We start from the raw sequence: 14,005 nt of genomic DNA, 5'->3' as shown, positions 1-14,005 counted from the left end.
AGGCCTTAGAATCATGCACACTTGATGTTGATGAACTGTGGTCCAAATTTAATTGCTGCATCTCATATTCCCAGGTGAGATCCTTGTCAAATTCTGGTAGAAATCAGTATTTGACCGACATGTGCTGAAGATCCTGGCAGTCAGGCAGTTAGGTGATGGCAAGTGTTCAGACCTGAACTCCTTTGGAACATGGTAAAGAGAGGCTGGCTAGTTTCATAGGATTGGAGAGTCATACAGAATGGAAGTGGGCACTTCCCCACCCCTTCCTATGCTGACAATCAAGCATCCACTTAGTACACTGTTCCTGTACTAATCCCTTTTAATTCTATCCATATCTTCATCAATTCCACCCTACCCCCACCAAGATTCTACCACTCTCCTCCATACCTGGGACAATTTCAGTGACAAATACCCCTGTGATTCTGTGTGTCTTTGGGCAATGGGAAGAGACTGAAAAACAAGTTCATAAGTTCCAGGAGCAGAATTAGGCCATTTGGCCCATCAAGCCTACTCCGCCATTCAATCATGGCTGATCTATCTTTCCCTCTCAACCCCATTCTCCTGCCTTCTCCCCATAACCCCTGACACCCTCACTAATCAAGAATCTGTCAATCTCCACCTTACAAAAATCCATTGACAGCCTCCACAGCCTTCTGTGGCAATGAATTCCACAGATTCATCACCCTTGGAGGAATACTTGCACGAATTTGGGAGAACAAGCAAGCTCCACACAGATAGCACCGAAAGTTGCTGGAGATAGGAGGCAATAGCTGAATTAGCTGCACAATTGTGCCATCCTTTCAAAGCTCCTTGTTATGGAGCATTGATGAATGTTGGGGAGGGGCACCCACAGAGCAGAGCTTCATCAATAGCTATAAGGGGGCACCCTAGTCTCCCCGACCCATGGAGTTTTAACAGGACACCTTGTTTGCAGATATCATTGGCGAGAGCACCAAGAGTCAACAGCTGCCTCATTGTGTTTCAAGTGCACTGGGATACAACTTACAACTAAATACAATGTCCTCACTTATCTGCAGAAAGAACTTCACATGCAAGCCTGTCTTTGAAATTGGAGCAGTTAGAGAATGCTTGCATCCTCAGTTTAGTCAATCACTTTCAATGGAAGAGAAAATGTTAAAATTGACTCCATTACGTTCCACATTACATTGTGCTGAATGAATGAAGGCCATTTCTAAAGTCTGACTACACAATAAATGTAGAAGAAATTGGAAGTGACAAGGATGTACTGCATCTTGAACTGATGCAAAAAACGGTACATTAATGAAGCTGTCGGTCTATGATTAATTCATTGCTTCATTAAATATTAACAATGAAGTCCCCTCAAAGGCACTAACTCAGGTGGCTCAAAGAAGCAATTCACTCATAAATAGCTGCACTCGTTTCATAATCCCTCACGTATCAAAGTTCCCTACAGATAATATTGCAAATGTTGTTGAGGTTAAATTGTAAAAGGATTTTAAAATGGCATTTACCATCTATCTACTCTTAACCAAAATTACCTCAAACCATCTGTATTCTCAGATCGCCTACTAAAAGTAAACACAATTAAAACAATCCCAGTAAACTATTATGTGGAATTCATGTACCTGTATAAATTTGAAACAGAACAAGTAAAATATTTCATAAACATTGCTATATTACATCTGCTGCTCACTTGTCATAGCATTGGGAACACAGAATTAAAAACAATTGAAAATTGAAAAGAAATGCTCAGGCTAGAAATCTGAAATAAAGAAAAAAAATGAAAACGGTGAACAGGCCAGGCAGTTGCCATGTTCTGAGTATTTGTCTACAACCTAAAACCATTTACTCTGTTTCTCTTTCCTCAGATGATTCCTCGCCTGCTAAGTTATAAAGTCAGAGCATGTTAATAAGTCCTCAGACCACCGAGTCCATATTAAACATGTTAATCCAACCCAAAAGGACAAACACTGCTGTAGTAACTCAGCAGGTCAGAGAGCATCTCAGGAGAAGATGGATACGTGATGTTTTGGGTCAGGACCCTTCTTCTGATTGTAGAGCTAGGGAAAGAAAGCTAGGAGAGAGGTGAGGCAGGACAAAGCTCGACAAAAGGTGATGGGTTTTTTAATAGGCAGATGTTTGGAACAAAAGCCAAAGCAGAAGGTGTGCAACCTTCTGAAGAGCTGCAAATTGTGAATCAAGAGGAAGGAATGTAGGAGGCAGGGTCTGGAAGGGGAGAAATCCACGTGAATTCAAATGGAGCACAGGGGAGGTGGTTGTTAGAGGTCACCTAAAATTGGAGAATTCAATGCTCAAAATGTTGGGTTGTAAACTACCCAAGTGGAATATGAGGTGCTGTTTCTCTAGTTGTCTGTGGCTTCTCTCTGGCAATGGAGGTGGTCCAGGGTAGAAAGGTCAGTATAGGAATGTGAAGGGGAGTTGAAATAGTTAGCAACTTTTTTCCCTCCCCCTACAATCTTAAGAAGGCTCCTGTCCCAAAACGTCACTTATCCATGATCTCCGGAGATGCTGTCTAATCCATGAGTTACTCCAGCACTTTGTGTCATTTTGTAAAAATCAGCATATGCAGTTCCTTGGTTCTAATCTTACCCAACCCCATTTTATCTTCCCCACATTCCCACCAAATCCCCCAAGATTTTACAATTCATCTACACACCAGAGGCAATTTACAGTAGCGATTGCCTGCCCAACTTTGGGAGAAAACCAAAGCACCTGGGGTCGTAGGAAGAAGGTGCAAACCCTATGAGTACTGAGGCAGAAGTCAGGATGGAATCTGGGCCATGAGACCTGTGAGGCAGTGGCTGTGTTAGAACAGGACACTCCATGCTTAAGGCTTACTCCATCATTCTTTCAGAGACTAGAGGACTGTTCTGCTCCACAGATGCTGCTGACCCACCGAGTTCCTCCAGCAGTTTGTTTTTTTACTCAAGATTGGCAGCATCTGCAGTCTCTCGTGTCACCTGAATGATTTGTACCTCATCCCATTTCCCTTTGGTGCTTTGTTCCACCTAAGCACCCAAGATATTTCATGCGACACTATGCTCATATATTTTTCTGGAGCAAAAAGGAAACTGCTGGAGTAACTCAGTGGGGAGAGATCGTCAACATTTCAGGTCGAGATGCTGATCAGGCCCATGATACAAGGTCTTGATCTGAAACATTCCTTCTACCGCCAAAGATGCCACCTGACCCGCTAAGTTCCCCCAGCAGTTTGTTTTTTGCTCCAGACTCTAACATCTGCACCCACTTGTGTCTCCATTTATTTTCCTTTTCAACTATTAATGTTGACATTTGTTAAATAAGCCTTTTTTTCTACAAATCATAACACCTTTAATGCACTCAAAAAGTACATATTCCGTAATACCATAGAGAAACATAGAAAATAGGTGCAGGAGGCCATTCGGCCCTTCGAGCCAGCACCGCCATTCATGTGATCATGGCTGATCGTCCCCAATCAATAACCCGTGCCTGCCTTCTCCCCATATCCCTTGATTCCACTAGCCCCCAGAGCTCTATCTAACTATCTCTTAAATCCATCCAGTGATTTGGCCTCCACTGCCCTCTGTGGCAGAGAATTCCACAAATTCACAACTCTCTGGGTGAAAAAGTTTTTTCTCACAGTTTTAAATGGCCTCCCCTTTGTTCTAAGACTGTGGCCCCCTGGTTCTGGACTCGCCCAACATTGGGAACATTTTTCCTGCATCTAGCTTGTCCAGTCCTTTTATAATTTTATGTTTCTATAAGATCCCCTCTCATCCTTCATAAGATCCCCTCTCATCTTTCAATTAGAGTGAGGTGGAAATTTTACCAGATAGCCTTAAACTCTGGTTTAGTGATTATATAACTGTCCTTGGTTACTGGATATGATAATTGCATATTAAAGATATTATCTTTAAAAAAAATAAAGGAAAAAAAATCATTTCAAATTTTACAGATGAATATTCGTATTAGAAACTTCTGCAAATTAACATAAAATTACTATCTAAGATATAATATTACCAAAACTGGTATGTCATAATTGAAGAATGCACTTATGAACATGAGTGCAAATTTCCTTTTTTTTCAATCGTCTTTTCAATACAAAATGCAACAATTACACAAGATATGAGTAAACTTTAATTATAAAGCCAACAACACAGAAACCAAACATTTGCCTCAATTTTTCTATGCTAACATTCTGCCTGAGTCTCCTCCTACCCTAAGTATTAAATTTCTCTCATCCTATTCCCTTCTCCTTCACATTACATTAAAGCTCAATCTAAGTGTTTCAGAACCAGCAAATTCAAACATTGACAATTACATCAGTTTCTGCATTTTCACCATTTCCTTTTACTAAATAGTTTTTTCATGGCGTGATTGGACATATTGTTTTTATTTGTCTTTATTTGAGATTTTCTCCGCAAGTGAAACAACTTCTCCACGGCCTCTTCCAGAATTTTAAAGTTCAATTATAATGGAAATAGGAAGCAAGCGGTGGAGAAGGGAAGACTCAGTGAGAGGGATGGACCTACCAAATGTAACATGGGCAGTTGGAAATTAGTGGGGAGGAGTGGGACATCAAGCAGTGAATTAAATCAAGCATTGGGAAGGTGAGATCATGCAGGATGGGGTGGGAATGCCACCTTCGGGATTGAACCAGGTGAGCTTGATGGGCCAGGGTGAAGCACTCCTGCTTTCCTTGGCCAACAAGTAGTGCTGGAAAAGCACTTACCTTTTCCATCCAGCAGTTCTCGCTTTCCTTCACCTTTCGGGTTTCCCGAGGCCCGGGAAACCCGGCCGGCCAGCGTTACATCTGCAACAGAGATAAAATCTTAGGCGCGCAGCCTCATTAAGTTATTTCATTGACCAAGCCTTCTCTGTAGAGCAGGTCGGTCACCCATCCCCAACGTACCTCAGTTGAGAACAGTAGGAAATGAGATCAGATTTATGTAGGAATTGAGATCAGATTCCCCATTTTGTAATTTATTTTCCCTCTTTGTGGCCATATCAAAACTATTATTAACCATTTACGTCTCTGCACTCCCATATCCCTTTGTTCCTTTACTCAATATATTTTTTCATCTTCAATGAAACAAGTGGCCTTCTTGCTTCTGCTAAGGTATGCCTGGATCTTAATCTATACCTCGATAACTTTGTCAACATCTCACAACTTGGGTTTCATCTGCAACTTTCACCATCAGACCTCCAGTTTCAGACTCTAAATCAAACGTATACACAGTAAGTAACAGTGTTATCAGCACATATCCCCAATACAACACCACTTCCAATTGGCTGTAACTCCCAGAAATCTTATTTTCATCTTTTGGATTCTGTTCTTTTATCTATCTCTCAATCTATTTCTATGACATGATCCTAGGTTCTACACACATTGCCCATGACAAGTTATTATTTCCTTCTACGAACGTTAATGTCAGTACAATTTAATAGCAGTTTTTCAAATGAAGTAAAAATATACACCCGTACTCCATCCTTTCCTTGGCTGTTTAGGAGCACATCAGATCTAATGCCCTCACAAATGTCTCTGCCATTAACCCATTTCAATTCCCTGTCAGGTTTTCATTATGTTTAGTAAACATATTACATCTGATGGGTTCACTGGCAATAGAAAGATGTATATTCAAAACTACACCCATTTAAAAAGTCACATATTTCTGCAGTATGGCAAACACTATGTCAAGGAACCCCAGGAATGCATCTCTGACACCTTTGTCCCCATTCTCGATCTCTCTGTCTTCATTACAGGGAACATACTATTGACTGACAGATGCCACAAACCCACTGACTCTCACAGCTGCACTGAATACACCTCCTCCCACCCACCCTGTCTCTTGCAAGGATGCCATCCCTAATTCTCAACTGCTCAGCCTTCGCCTTCCCAAAATGAAGCTTTACACTCCAGCATCTCAGAGATGTCATTTTTCTTCAGTAAATGTGGCTCCCCACTGTTGTTGTGGATGAAACCTTCAAACAAATCTCTTCTTTTTCTCTCAGTTCTTCCCCCCAGATGAACAAGATAGTCCTCCCATGGTCCTCACCTTTCACACCCCCCCCCCCCCCCCCCCCCCAGCCTCTGTATCCAACATACTGGTCAGCACAGACTCAGTGGGCTGAAGGGTCTGTTTCCGCACTGTACTTTTAGACACTAGACTTTAGAGATACAGCGCAGAAACAGGCCTTTGTCCTACACACGAGGGACAATTTATAATTTTACCGAAGCTAATTATCCTACAAACCTATATGGCTTTGGAGTGTGGGAGGAAACCAGAGCACCCAGAGAAAACCCACAAAGACACAGGAAGAACGTACAAACTCTGTGTAGGCAGCATCCATAGTCAGGAGCAAACCGGGTCTCTGGCGCTGCAAGGCAGCAACTCTACTTCAAGTATCCTAAATCTCTAAAGTAAAGTCTAAGCTTAGGGAACTGGCATTGTATCCTCCAATCCAGTGTAGCAGATAGCTACAACAAAGTGGAAAGGAAACTAATTTTAATGGCCCCCTCTCTGATCTCTGCCTGTTGGGCTGACTTAAATCCGAGGCCAATAGATACAGCAGGATTCTTGAGTTCTGGAATTGTGGCTTGCTATTTTGAGTTATTTTTTTCTCCCAGTAGATTATTGTGCTGAAGGCTGATGTGAGCTGTACAACGTTTTAAAATGTTGATGTTAATTGTATATCAGGATAGCTAATAGTTCCTGCTAGTGCCAACTAGAGGAGACCAACTGAGTCATAGAAGTCAATGTAAGGTCAGAACTGGGGTTATTTATTAATTGTCACAGCACTCTGCTCCCTACACAATTCCTTTGACAATGAAGTGGTGTAACCCCCTGCACAGTAGACCTGGACAGCATCCAAACCTGAATTGATAAGAGGCAAGTAACATCCTTGCCACATAAGTAGGAGACAAAAAGTATTTCTAATAAGAAGAGTCTCACCATCTCCACTTATAATTGAATAACAAATCTCCAGCTTTTCATTCAAAACCTCCTGCCAGTCACTATCAACCAGCAAATTAACCAATCCAGTCACATAATAGCACAGCAAATTTGCCTATAACACCTATCACTACCCCCTGGAACCGTTACCCAAAAGTTCATGACAGCAAGCTCATTGAATACAACCAACCCCAACATTCAGCTAAATCACACACCATCCAGACCTAAACATATCTGGTATTTCCTCAGTCTTACTGGGTCAAAATTATAGTTTGAATTTGAATTTAGTTTATTGTCACGTGCACCAAAGTACAGTGAAAAGCTTTTGTTGCGTGCTAACCAGTCAGCGGAAAGACAATCCATGATTACAATCGAGCCAACCACAGTGGACAGATGGATGATAAAGGGAATAATGTGAATAGCGTTTAGTGAGCCTAGTTAACACAAGAAATGCTGCCTTTGGAGTAGAGATTAAAAAGTGGAGCGATTGTAATGCGTGATTGCAGTTCCACTTCTGCGACTGGCATACAGAGTTGCCTGGCTTGGACATGCTGCAGTTCAAAGGGAAGATGCATCACTCACTACCAACTAGAGTTTGGTAGTAAATGTTGACTTAGCTTGCAGCAATTTTAATTTAAGAATGGCTTCAAGAAAAGTTGCTGAAGCAATCATTGTACTGGATTGTGCGAGGCCAGGCCCACTGGTTAGAATCATGGACATCAGCTCACTCACATGCACTTACTGGAGTCAGACATGCATGCCCCATATTGATGCCAATCCACATCCCTGCATCCAGTTATGTGGTCCCAATGCCGATGAGGCTGCAGATGGCAGAATGCAAAGGCCATGCCCCTGAACTTTCCCTCAAAGCCTTTCACCAGGCAGCAGAGCATTGTTAGTTGTGCAAGCTGGTAGGACATTTTAATAGCTTTTAATAGCTCTGACATTCAGGGTAATTAAAAATCTATTAGAATCAAAGTAAACAATTACAAATTTATAACGGATCTGAATGGTAATTCTCCAGTGTTATGTTGGAAAATCCCAGCAAGAATGGATTGTCCCACCGGACCCCTCCGGAGTCGAGAGACCGGATGCACTGCCAGACTCAGCTTCCCAAGTCATTCAGCAAGTCCCAGACTCATAGCACCTGCATGCAACTCAAGGATTCACTTCAGCTTGAATTGGTAACGATAGCAATTCTATTCAGTTCAACTAGGACAGGGCGGCACAGTGGCGCAGTAGTAGAGCTGTTGCCTTACAGCATCAGGGAACCGGGTTCAATTCTGACTAAGTGTGCTGTCTGTACGGAGTTTGCACGTTCTCCCTGTGACCACGTGAGTTTTCCCTGGGTGATCCGGTTTCCTCCCACATCCCAAAGACATAAAGGTATGTAGGTTAATTCGATTATGTAAATTGTCCCTAGTGTGCAGGATAGAACTAGTGTATGGGTGGTCATTGGTCAGCGTGGACTCAGTGGGCCGAAGGGCCTGTTTCCATGCTGTATCACTAAACTAAACTAATTAGCCATGGCAAGAAGGATTCAGCCCAGTGACAAAGTTTAGTCATCTGGTAAAGGAATAACTCAGAGCATGTCCACTCTTAACCTATTGCATTCTTACATTATTACTTTGTTAAGAGAGGAGAGCTGTTGAGCTGCAGTGTGATCGGAATTTCAAATGCAAAGGTAAGGGTTTCTCTTATGTTGAGTCAGCAAAAGCTTTGTGATTACGTAACAGCACTAGTAATCTGGACATCCAAATACTAATACTGCCACAGGAGCCGGTGGAATAAAAACTGGCCCGTCATTGGCAATGATGGTCAAAGCGACAGGATTGTCTTAAATATCCACCCTATTCACTAAACGCTTACAGTGAAAGCCAACTAACCTCTTGAAGTCACAAGGAAGTGCAAATGCTGGAATCTAGAGTAAAACAAAAAGTGCTGGAGTAAAGGCAGCGTAGGGGCGCAGTTAGTAGAGCTGATGTTTTACAGCACCAGAGACCCGGGTTCAATCCTTAACTTGGGTGCTGACTGTGTGGAGTTTGCACATTCTCTCTGTGACCGCGTGGGTTTCCTACAGGTGCTCCAGTTTCCTCCGAAGTCACAAAGACGTGTGGGTTTGTAGGTTAATCAGCTTCTGTAAATTGCCCTTAAAGTGTAAGGAGTGGATGAGAAACTGGGATAGAACTAGTGAGAAAGAGTAAACACTGATCACTGTGGGTCGAAGGGCCTGTTTCCATTCTGCATTGCTAAACTAAACTAAGGATAATTAAGGAAAACTAAGGTAATTAAGGATAAATTGTCTTTTGTTTTTAAATCAGTGTGAAGGAGCAAACTTCCCATGGGACAGCAAGGCAGGGTGAATTAGAGTCATAGAGTCATAGACTGATACAATGTAGAAACAGGCCCTTCGGCCCAACTTGTCAACACCGGCCAATAATGTCCCAGCTACACTAGTCCCACTTGCCTGCGCTTGGTCCATATCCCTCCAAACCTGTCCTATCCATGTAGCTGTCTAACTGTTTCTTAAACAATGGTATAGTCCCAGCCTCAGCTACCTCCTCTGGCAGCTTGTTCCATACACCCACCACTCTTTGTGTGAAAAAGTTAACCCTCGGAATCCTATTAAATCTTTTCCCCTTCACCTTGAACCTATGTCCTCTGGTCCTCGATTCCTCTACTCTGGGCAAGAGACTCTGTGCATCTACCCGATCTTTTCCTCTCATGATTTTGTACACCTCTATAAGATCACCCCTCATCCCCCTGCACTCCCTGGAATAGAGACCCAGCCTACTCAACCTCTCCCTACAGCTCACACCCTCTAGTCCCGGCAACATCCTCGTAAATCTTTTCTGAACCCTTTCAAGCTTGACAATATCTTTCCTGTAACATGGTGCCCAGAACCGAACACAATATTCAAAATGTGGTCTCACTAACATCTTATACAACTGCAACATGACTTCCCAACTTCTATACTCAATACTCTGATTGATGATGGCCAAAGTGCTAAAAGCCTTTTTGACCACCTTATCTACCTGCGACTTGACCTTCAAGGAACCATGCACCTGTACTCCTAGATCCCTCTGCTCTACAACACTACCCAGAGGCCTACCATTTACTGGGTAGATCCTGCCCTTCTTCGACATCCCAAACTGCAACACCTCACACTTCTCTGTATTAAATTCCATCAACCATTCCTCCACCCACCTGGCCAATCCGTCCAGATCCTGCTGCAGTCTTTCACAACCATCTTCACTATCTGCAAAACCAGTCACTTTTGTATCATCAGCAAACTTGCTAATCTTGCCCTGTATGTTCTCATCCAAATCATCGATGTAGATGACAAACAGTAACGGGCCCAGCACCGAACCCTGAGGCACACCACTAGTCACAGGCCTTCAGTCTGAGAAGCGACCTTCCACCATTACCCTCTGCTTCTTTCCATGGAGCCAATTTGCTATCCATTCAGCTATCTTTCCTTGGATCGCATGCGATCTAACCTTCCAGAGCAGCCTGCCATGCGGAACCTTGTCAAATGTCTTACAGAAATCCATGTACACAACATCTACAGCTCTGCCCTCATCGACCTTTTTGGTCACGTCTTCAAAAAAATCAATCAGATTTGTGAGACACAACCTCCCACGTACAAAACCATGCTGACTATCCCTTATCAGCCCTTGCCCATCCAAATGCTTGTATAACCTAACCCTCAGAATACTCTCTAATAACTTTCCAACTACAGATGCTAAGCTCACCGGCCTATAGTTCCCAGCATTTTCCCTGCAGCCCTTCTTGAAAAGAGGCACAACATTTGCCCCTCTCCTGTATTTAAGGACGACTCATAAATTTCCTCTCTAGTTTCCCGAAATGTCCTTGGATATATCTGATCAGGCCCTGGAGATATGTCTACCTTCATACACGACCGTACCTTCAGTACTTCTTCGATGGTAACACTGACTGCTCTCAAGACATTGACTGCCCTAAGTTCCTCCATCCTACTGTCTTTCTAATTGGTAAATACAGAGGATAAATACTCATTGAGGACCTTGCCCATCTCCTGTGGCTCCACACAGAGGTGATCGCTTTGATTCCTCAGGGGTCCCACTCTCTCTCTAGTTACCCTTTTCCCCCTTATGCATTTATAAAATCTTATGGGATTGTCCTTAATGCTACCCGCCAAAGCTATCTCCTGGCCTGTTTTTGCCCTTCTGATCTCCTTTTTCAGTTTACTCCTTAGTTCCCGAAACTCCTCCAGGGATGCCCTTGATCCCAGCTGCCCATACCTGTCCCATGCATCCTTCTTGTTTTTGACCAACGCTTCAATTTCCCTCTTCAGCCAAGCTTCCTTACATTTGCCTGCTTTGCCCTTCACTCGAACAGGGACGTACATATCCTGAGCTTTCATCAGCACACTTTTAAAAACATCCCACTTGGCCGATGTTCCTTTCCCCTCGATTAACCCGCTCCAGTCAACCTGAGCGAGACCTTCTCTCATACCCTCAATGTTGGCCTTACCCCAGTTGAGCATTTTAACATGTGGACCCTTTCCATCCTTATCCATAACTATCTTAAACCTAAACGAACTGTGGTCACTGGTCCCAAAATGCTCCTCCACAAACACCTCATTAACTTGCCCTTCCCAATTTCCCAGCTAGTTCCAGCATTGTCCTCTCACATGTGGGGGGCTCTACATACTGCTTAAGAAAACTTTCCTGAACACTTTTGATGAATTGCACCCCATTTAAACCCTTCACACTATGATTTTACCAGTCTATATTGGGAAAGTTAAAATCCCCTACAACAACCTTATTTGACCTGCAGTTGTCACAATCTCCTGGCATATTTGTTCTTCTAATTGCTGTTAACTATTCGGGGGTCTGTAGTAAACCCCCAACAAGGTGAACATCCATTTCTTGTTCCTCAGGTCCACTCATATATCCTCACTAGATGAACCATCCATAATGTCACCTCTGACCACTGCCGTGATATCCTCTTTAACCAACAATGTAACCCCCCCTCCTCTTTTTCCACTCACCCCTGTCTCTCCTGAATTCATGGGTATAACCGTAGTGTGTTAGGTAAGCATTCCTTGGCCCAAATGTATTGCAATAAATGTTTTCCTCAAGTCCCTTCCTTTTTTTTCCACATTTTTGTTTACCCATCAGGATGTCCACATACTGAGAATTCCAGTTTTCATGTGTTAAAAATGAAAACTGAGTTGGAATGAAGACACACAGCTTTCTTAAAAGGTTTTAATTGCAGACACATTTTCTCAACTGTGTTGGTGTGGCTGTATTTTGCACTTGAGAGGTGCATTTCTAAAACGTAGTGCTTATCAAAACCAAAGCTGTTTGCTTTTTTCAAACTGACCTACAAAAGTAGTGTGAAGATATGCCAGAATGCCTCAACCTAGAATTTTTGACCAGAAACTATTAACGTAACCACATTGTTATAGTGCATTGCGTTTTTCTGTTGATATCTACCTTACAATCGTACAAAATCATAGTGGCACCAACATTTCTTAAACTAATTTGTTTTCCACACGCTGCAAATCAGACCAGGGAAATATCTGTTCTCATAATATCCGTAATAAAACTGACATTTCTCAGTGAAAAATTCTGAATTCTGAATATTTGCTTTTCCATTTGATGTGTTCAACAATCTTTTAATCACACAGCAAACACCAATTCCAATTATCAAGGAAAACTTCAATTGTCAGTCATATTCCATGTTAATATAGGATTTTACCTGAGAACATGAGTTCATAAGTTCATAAGTCATAGGAGCAGAATTAGGCCATTCAGCCCATCACACCCATCTCTGTCATTCAATCATGGCTGATCTGTCTTTCCCTCTCAATCCCATTTGCCTGCCTTCTCCCCATAACCCGACACCCATACTAATCAAGAATCTGTCAATCTCTGCCTTAAAAATATCCATTGACGGCCTCCACAACCTCTGTGACAATGAATTCCACAGATTCACAACCCTCTGACTAAAGAAATCCCTCCTCATCTCCTTTTTAAAGGTACGTCCTTTTATTCTGAGGTGATTGCTTCTGGTCCTAGACTCTCCCACCAATGGAAACATCCTCTCCACATCCACTCTATCCCTGACTTTCACTTTTTTGTAAGTTTCAACGAGGTTCCCCCTCAACCTTCTAAATGAAGTGGTAAAATATTTAATCCTGTTCCCATTTACACAATGTAGAATGACACCGGAACATTTAAAAACACAAAACAAAGAGAGAGAGAGAATAGAAGGTCCTCGTCACTAAATATTTTCCTAATGAATAACTTTTAAGCAATTTAAGAATCAAGAGCAGTTAAAATTTATAAGATGTACAGAAGTTATTTCATATTTTTGGGGGATATCTGCCACAGAAATTACAGTTGCGAATTAAAACTGGAGATTGCTAATAGGATTACAACATGTTGGGCCCATTTAACATTTGAAGCTGAAGGTTTAAAAGTTTAACATTGATATTAACTGGGAAACAGTTGTAAATGGCAATGGACATTGAGAGAAGGGGTGGAACTGGTGGTGTATCAGGTTGCAATATCATGCAGGAAACCCAAAATTAAGTTCAGTGCATCTCTCTTTGACTTTAGAATTCCTTTTTCATTTCAGTTTCAGACTTTATATCCAAAGCACCATGGTGGGTATAATTAGAACTCACACGAAACAGCATCAATGCCAGTCATCTGAGAATCAATTCAAAGAGGGAGTATCGGCACCACGCACTTTCATGCCGAAGCAACTTCTTCCCTCCTCCAATAGTATTTGTACCACACGCAATTACAATCACCCAAACATCCGTGTTTCTATCATTGCAGAAAGAACATGAGGAAAGGGAAAATCATGAGTGATCCTTAACACATTTCCAGTTGATGTGCAGAGGCGGTGCTTGAAGCAAGTACAGTTCTAATATCCTTGCTGTTCCCAGTTCAGGAGATGAGGATTTCCTAGTTGGAGGGTGCCTTAAATTATTATCAAAAAATCACAAGTGCTAACTTCCTTTCAACAGCTAGTGAAATATTTCCATCTTCACAATAATAATTTTCAACATT

The 14,005-nt window shown here is 42.3% G+C and overlaps 1 protein-coding gene across 3 annotated transcripts in view; it reads right to left on the bottom strand.

Annotated features, from left to right (window-relative positions):
• The window catches only part of ppp3ca (protein phosphatase 3, catalytic subunit, alpha isozyme), a 291,143-nt gene that overhangs the window by 166,250 nt on the left and 110,888 nt on the right, over positions 1 to 14,005 (bottom strand). For 2 of the 3 annotated variants that reach the window (XM_078411515.1, XM_078411513.1), the window contains exon 2: positions 4,715 to 4,795. The exons of the other annotated variant lie outside the window; for it this stretch is intronic. In XM_078411515.1, the coding sequence (XP_078267641.1) occupies positions 4,715 to 4,795 (81 nt within the window). The remainder of the gene's footprint in view (positions 1 to 4,714; positions 4,796 to 14,005) is intronic. 3 annotated transcript variants of the gene reach the window in all.

Source organism: Rhinoraja longicauda, chromosome 14, assembly GCF_053455715.1.
Source record: "Rhinoraja longicauda isolate Sanriku21f chromosome 14, sRhiLon1.1, whole genome shotgun sequence".
In the NCBI taxonomy this organism is placed as follows: Eukaryota; Metazoa; Chordata; class Chondrichthyes; order Rajiformes; family Arhynchobatidae; genus Rhinoraja; species Rhinoraja longicauda.
This window is presented reverse-complemented; position numbering and strand designations above follow the sequence as displayed.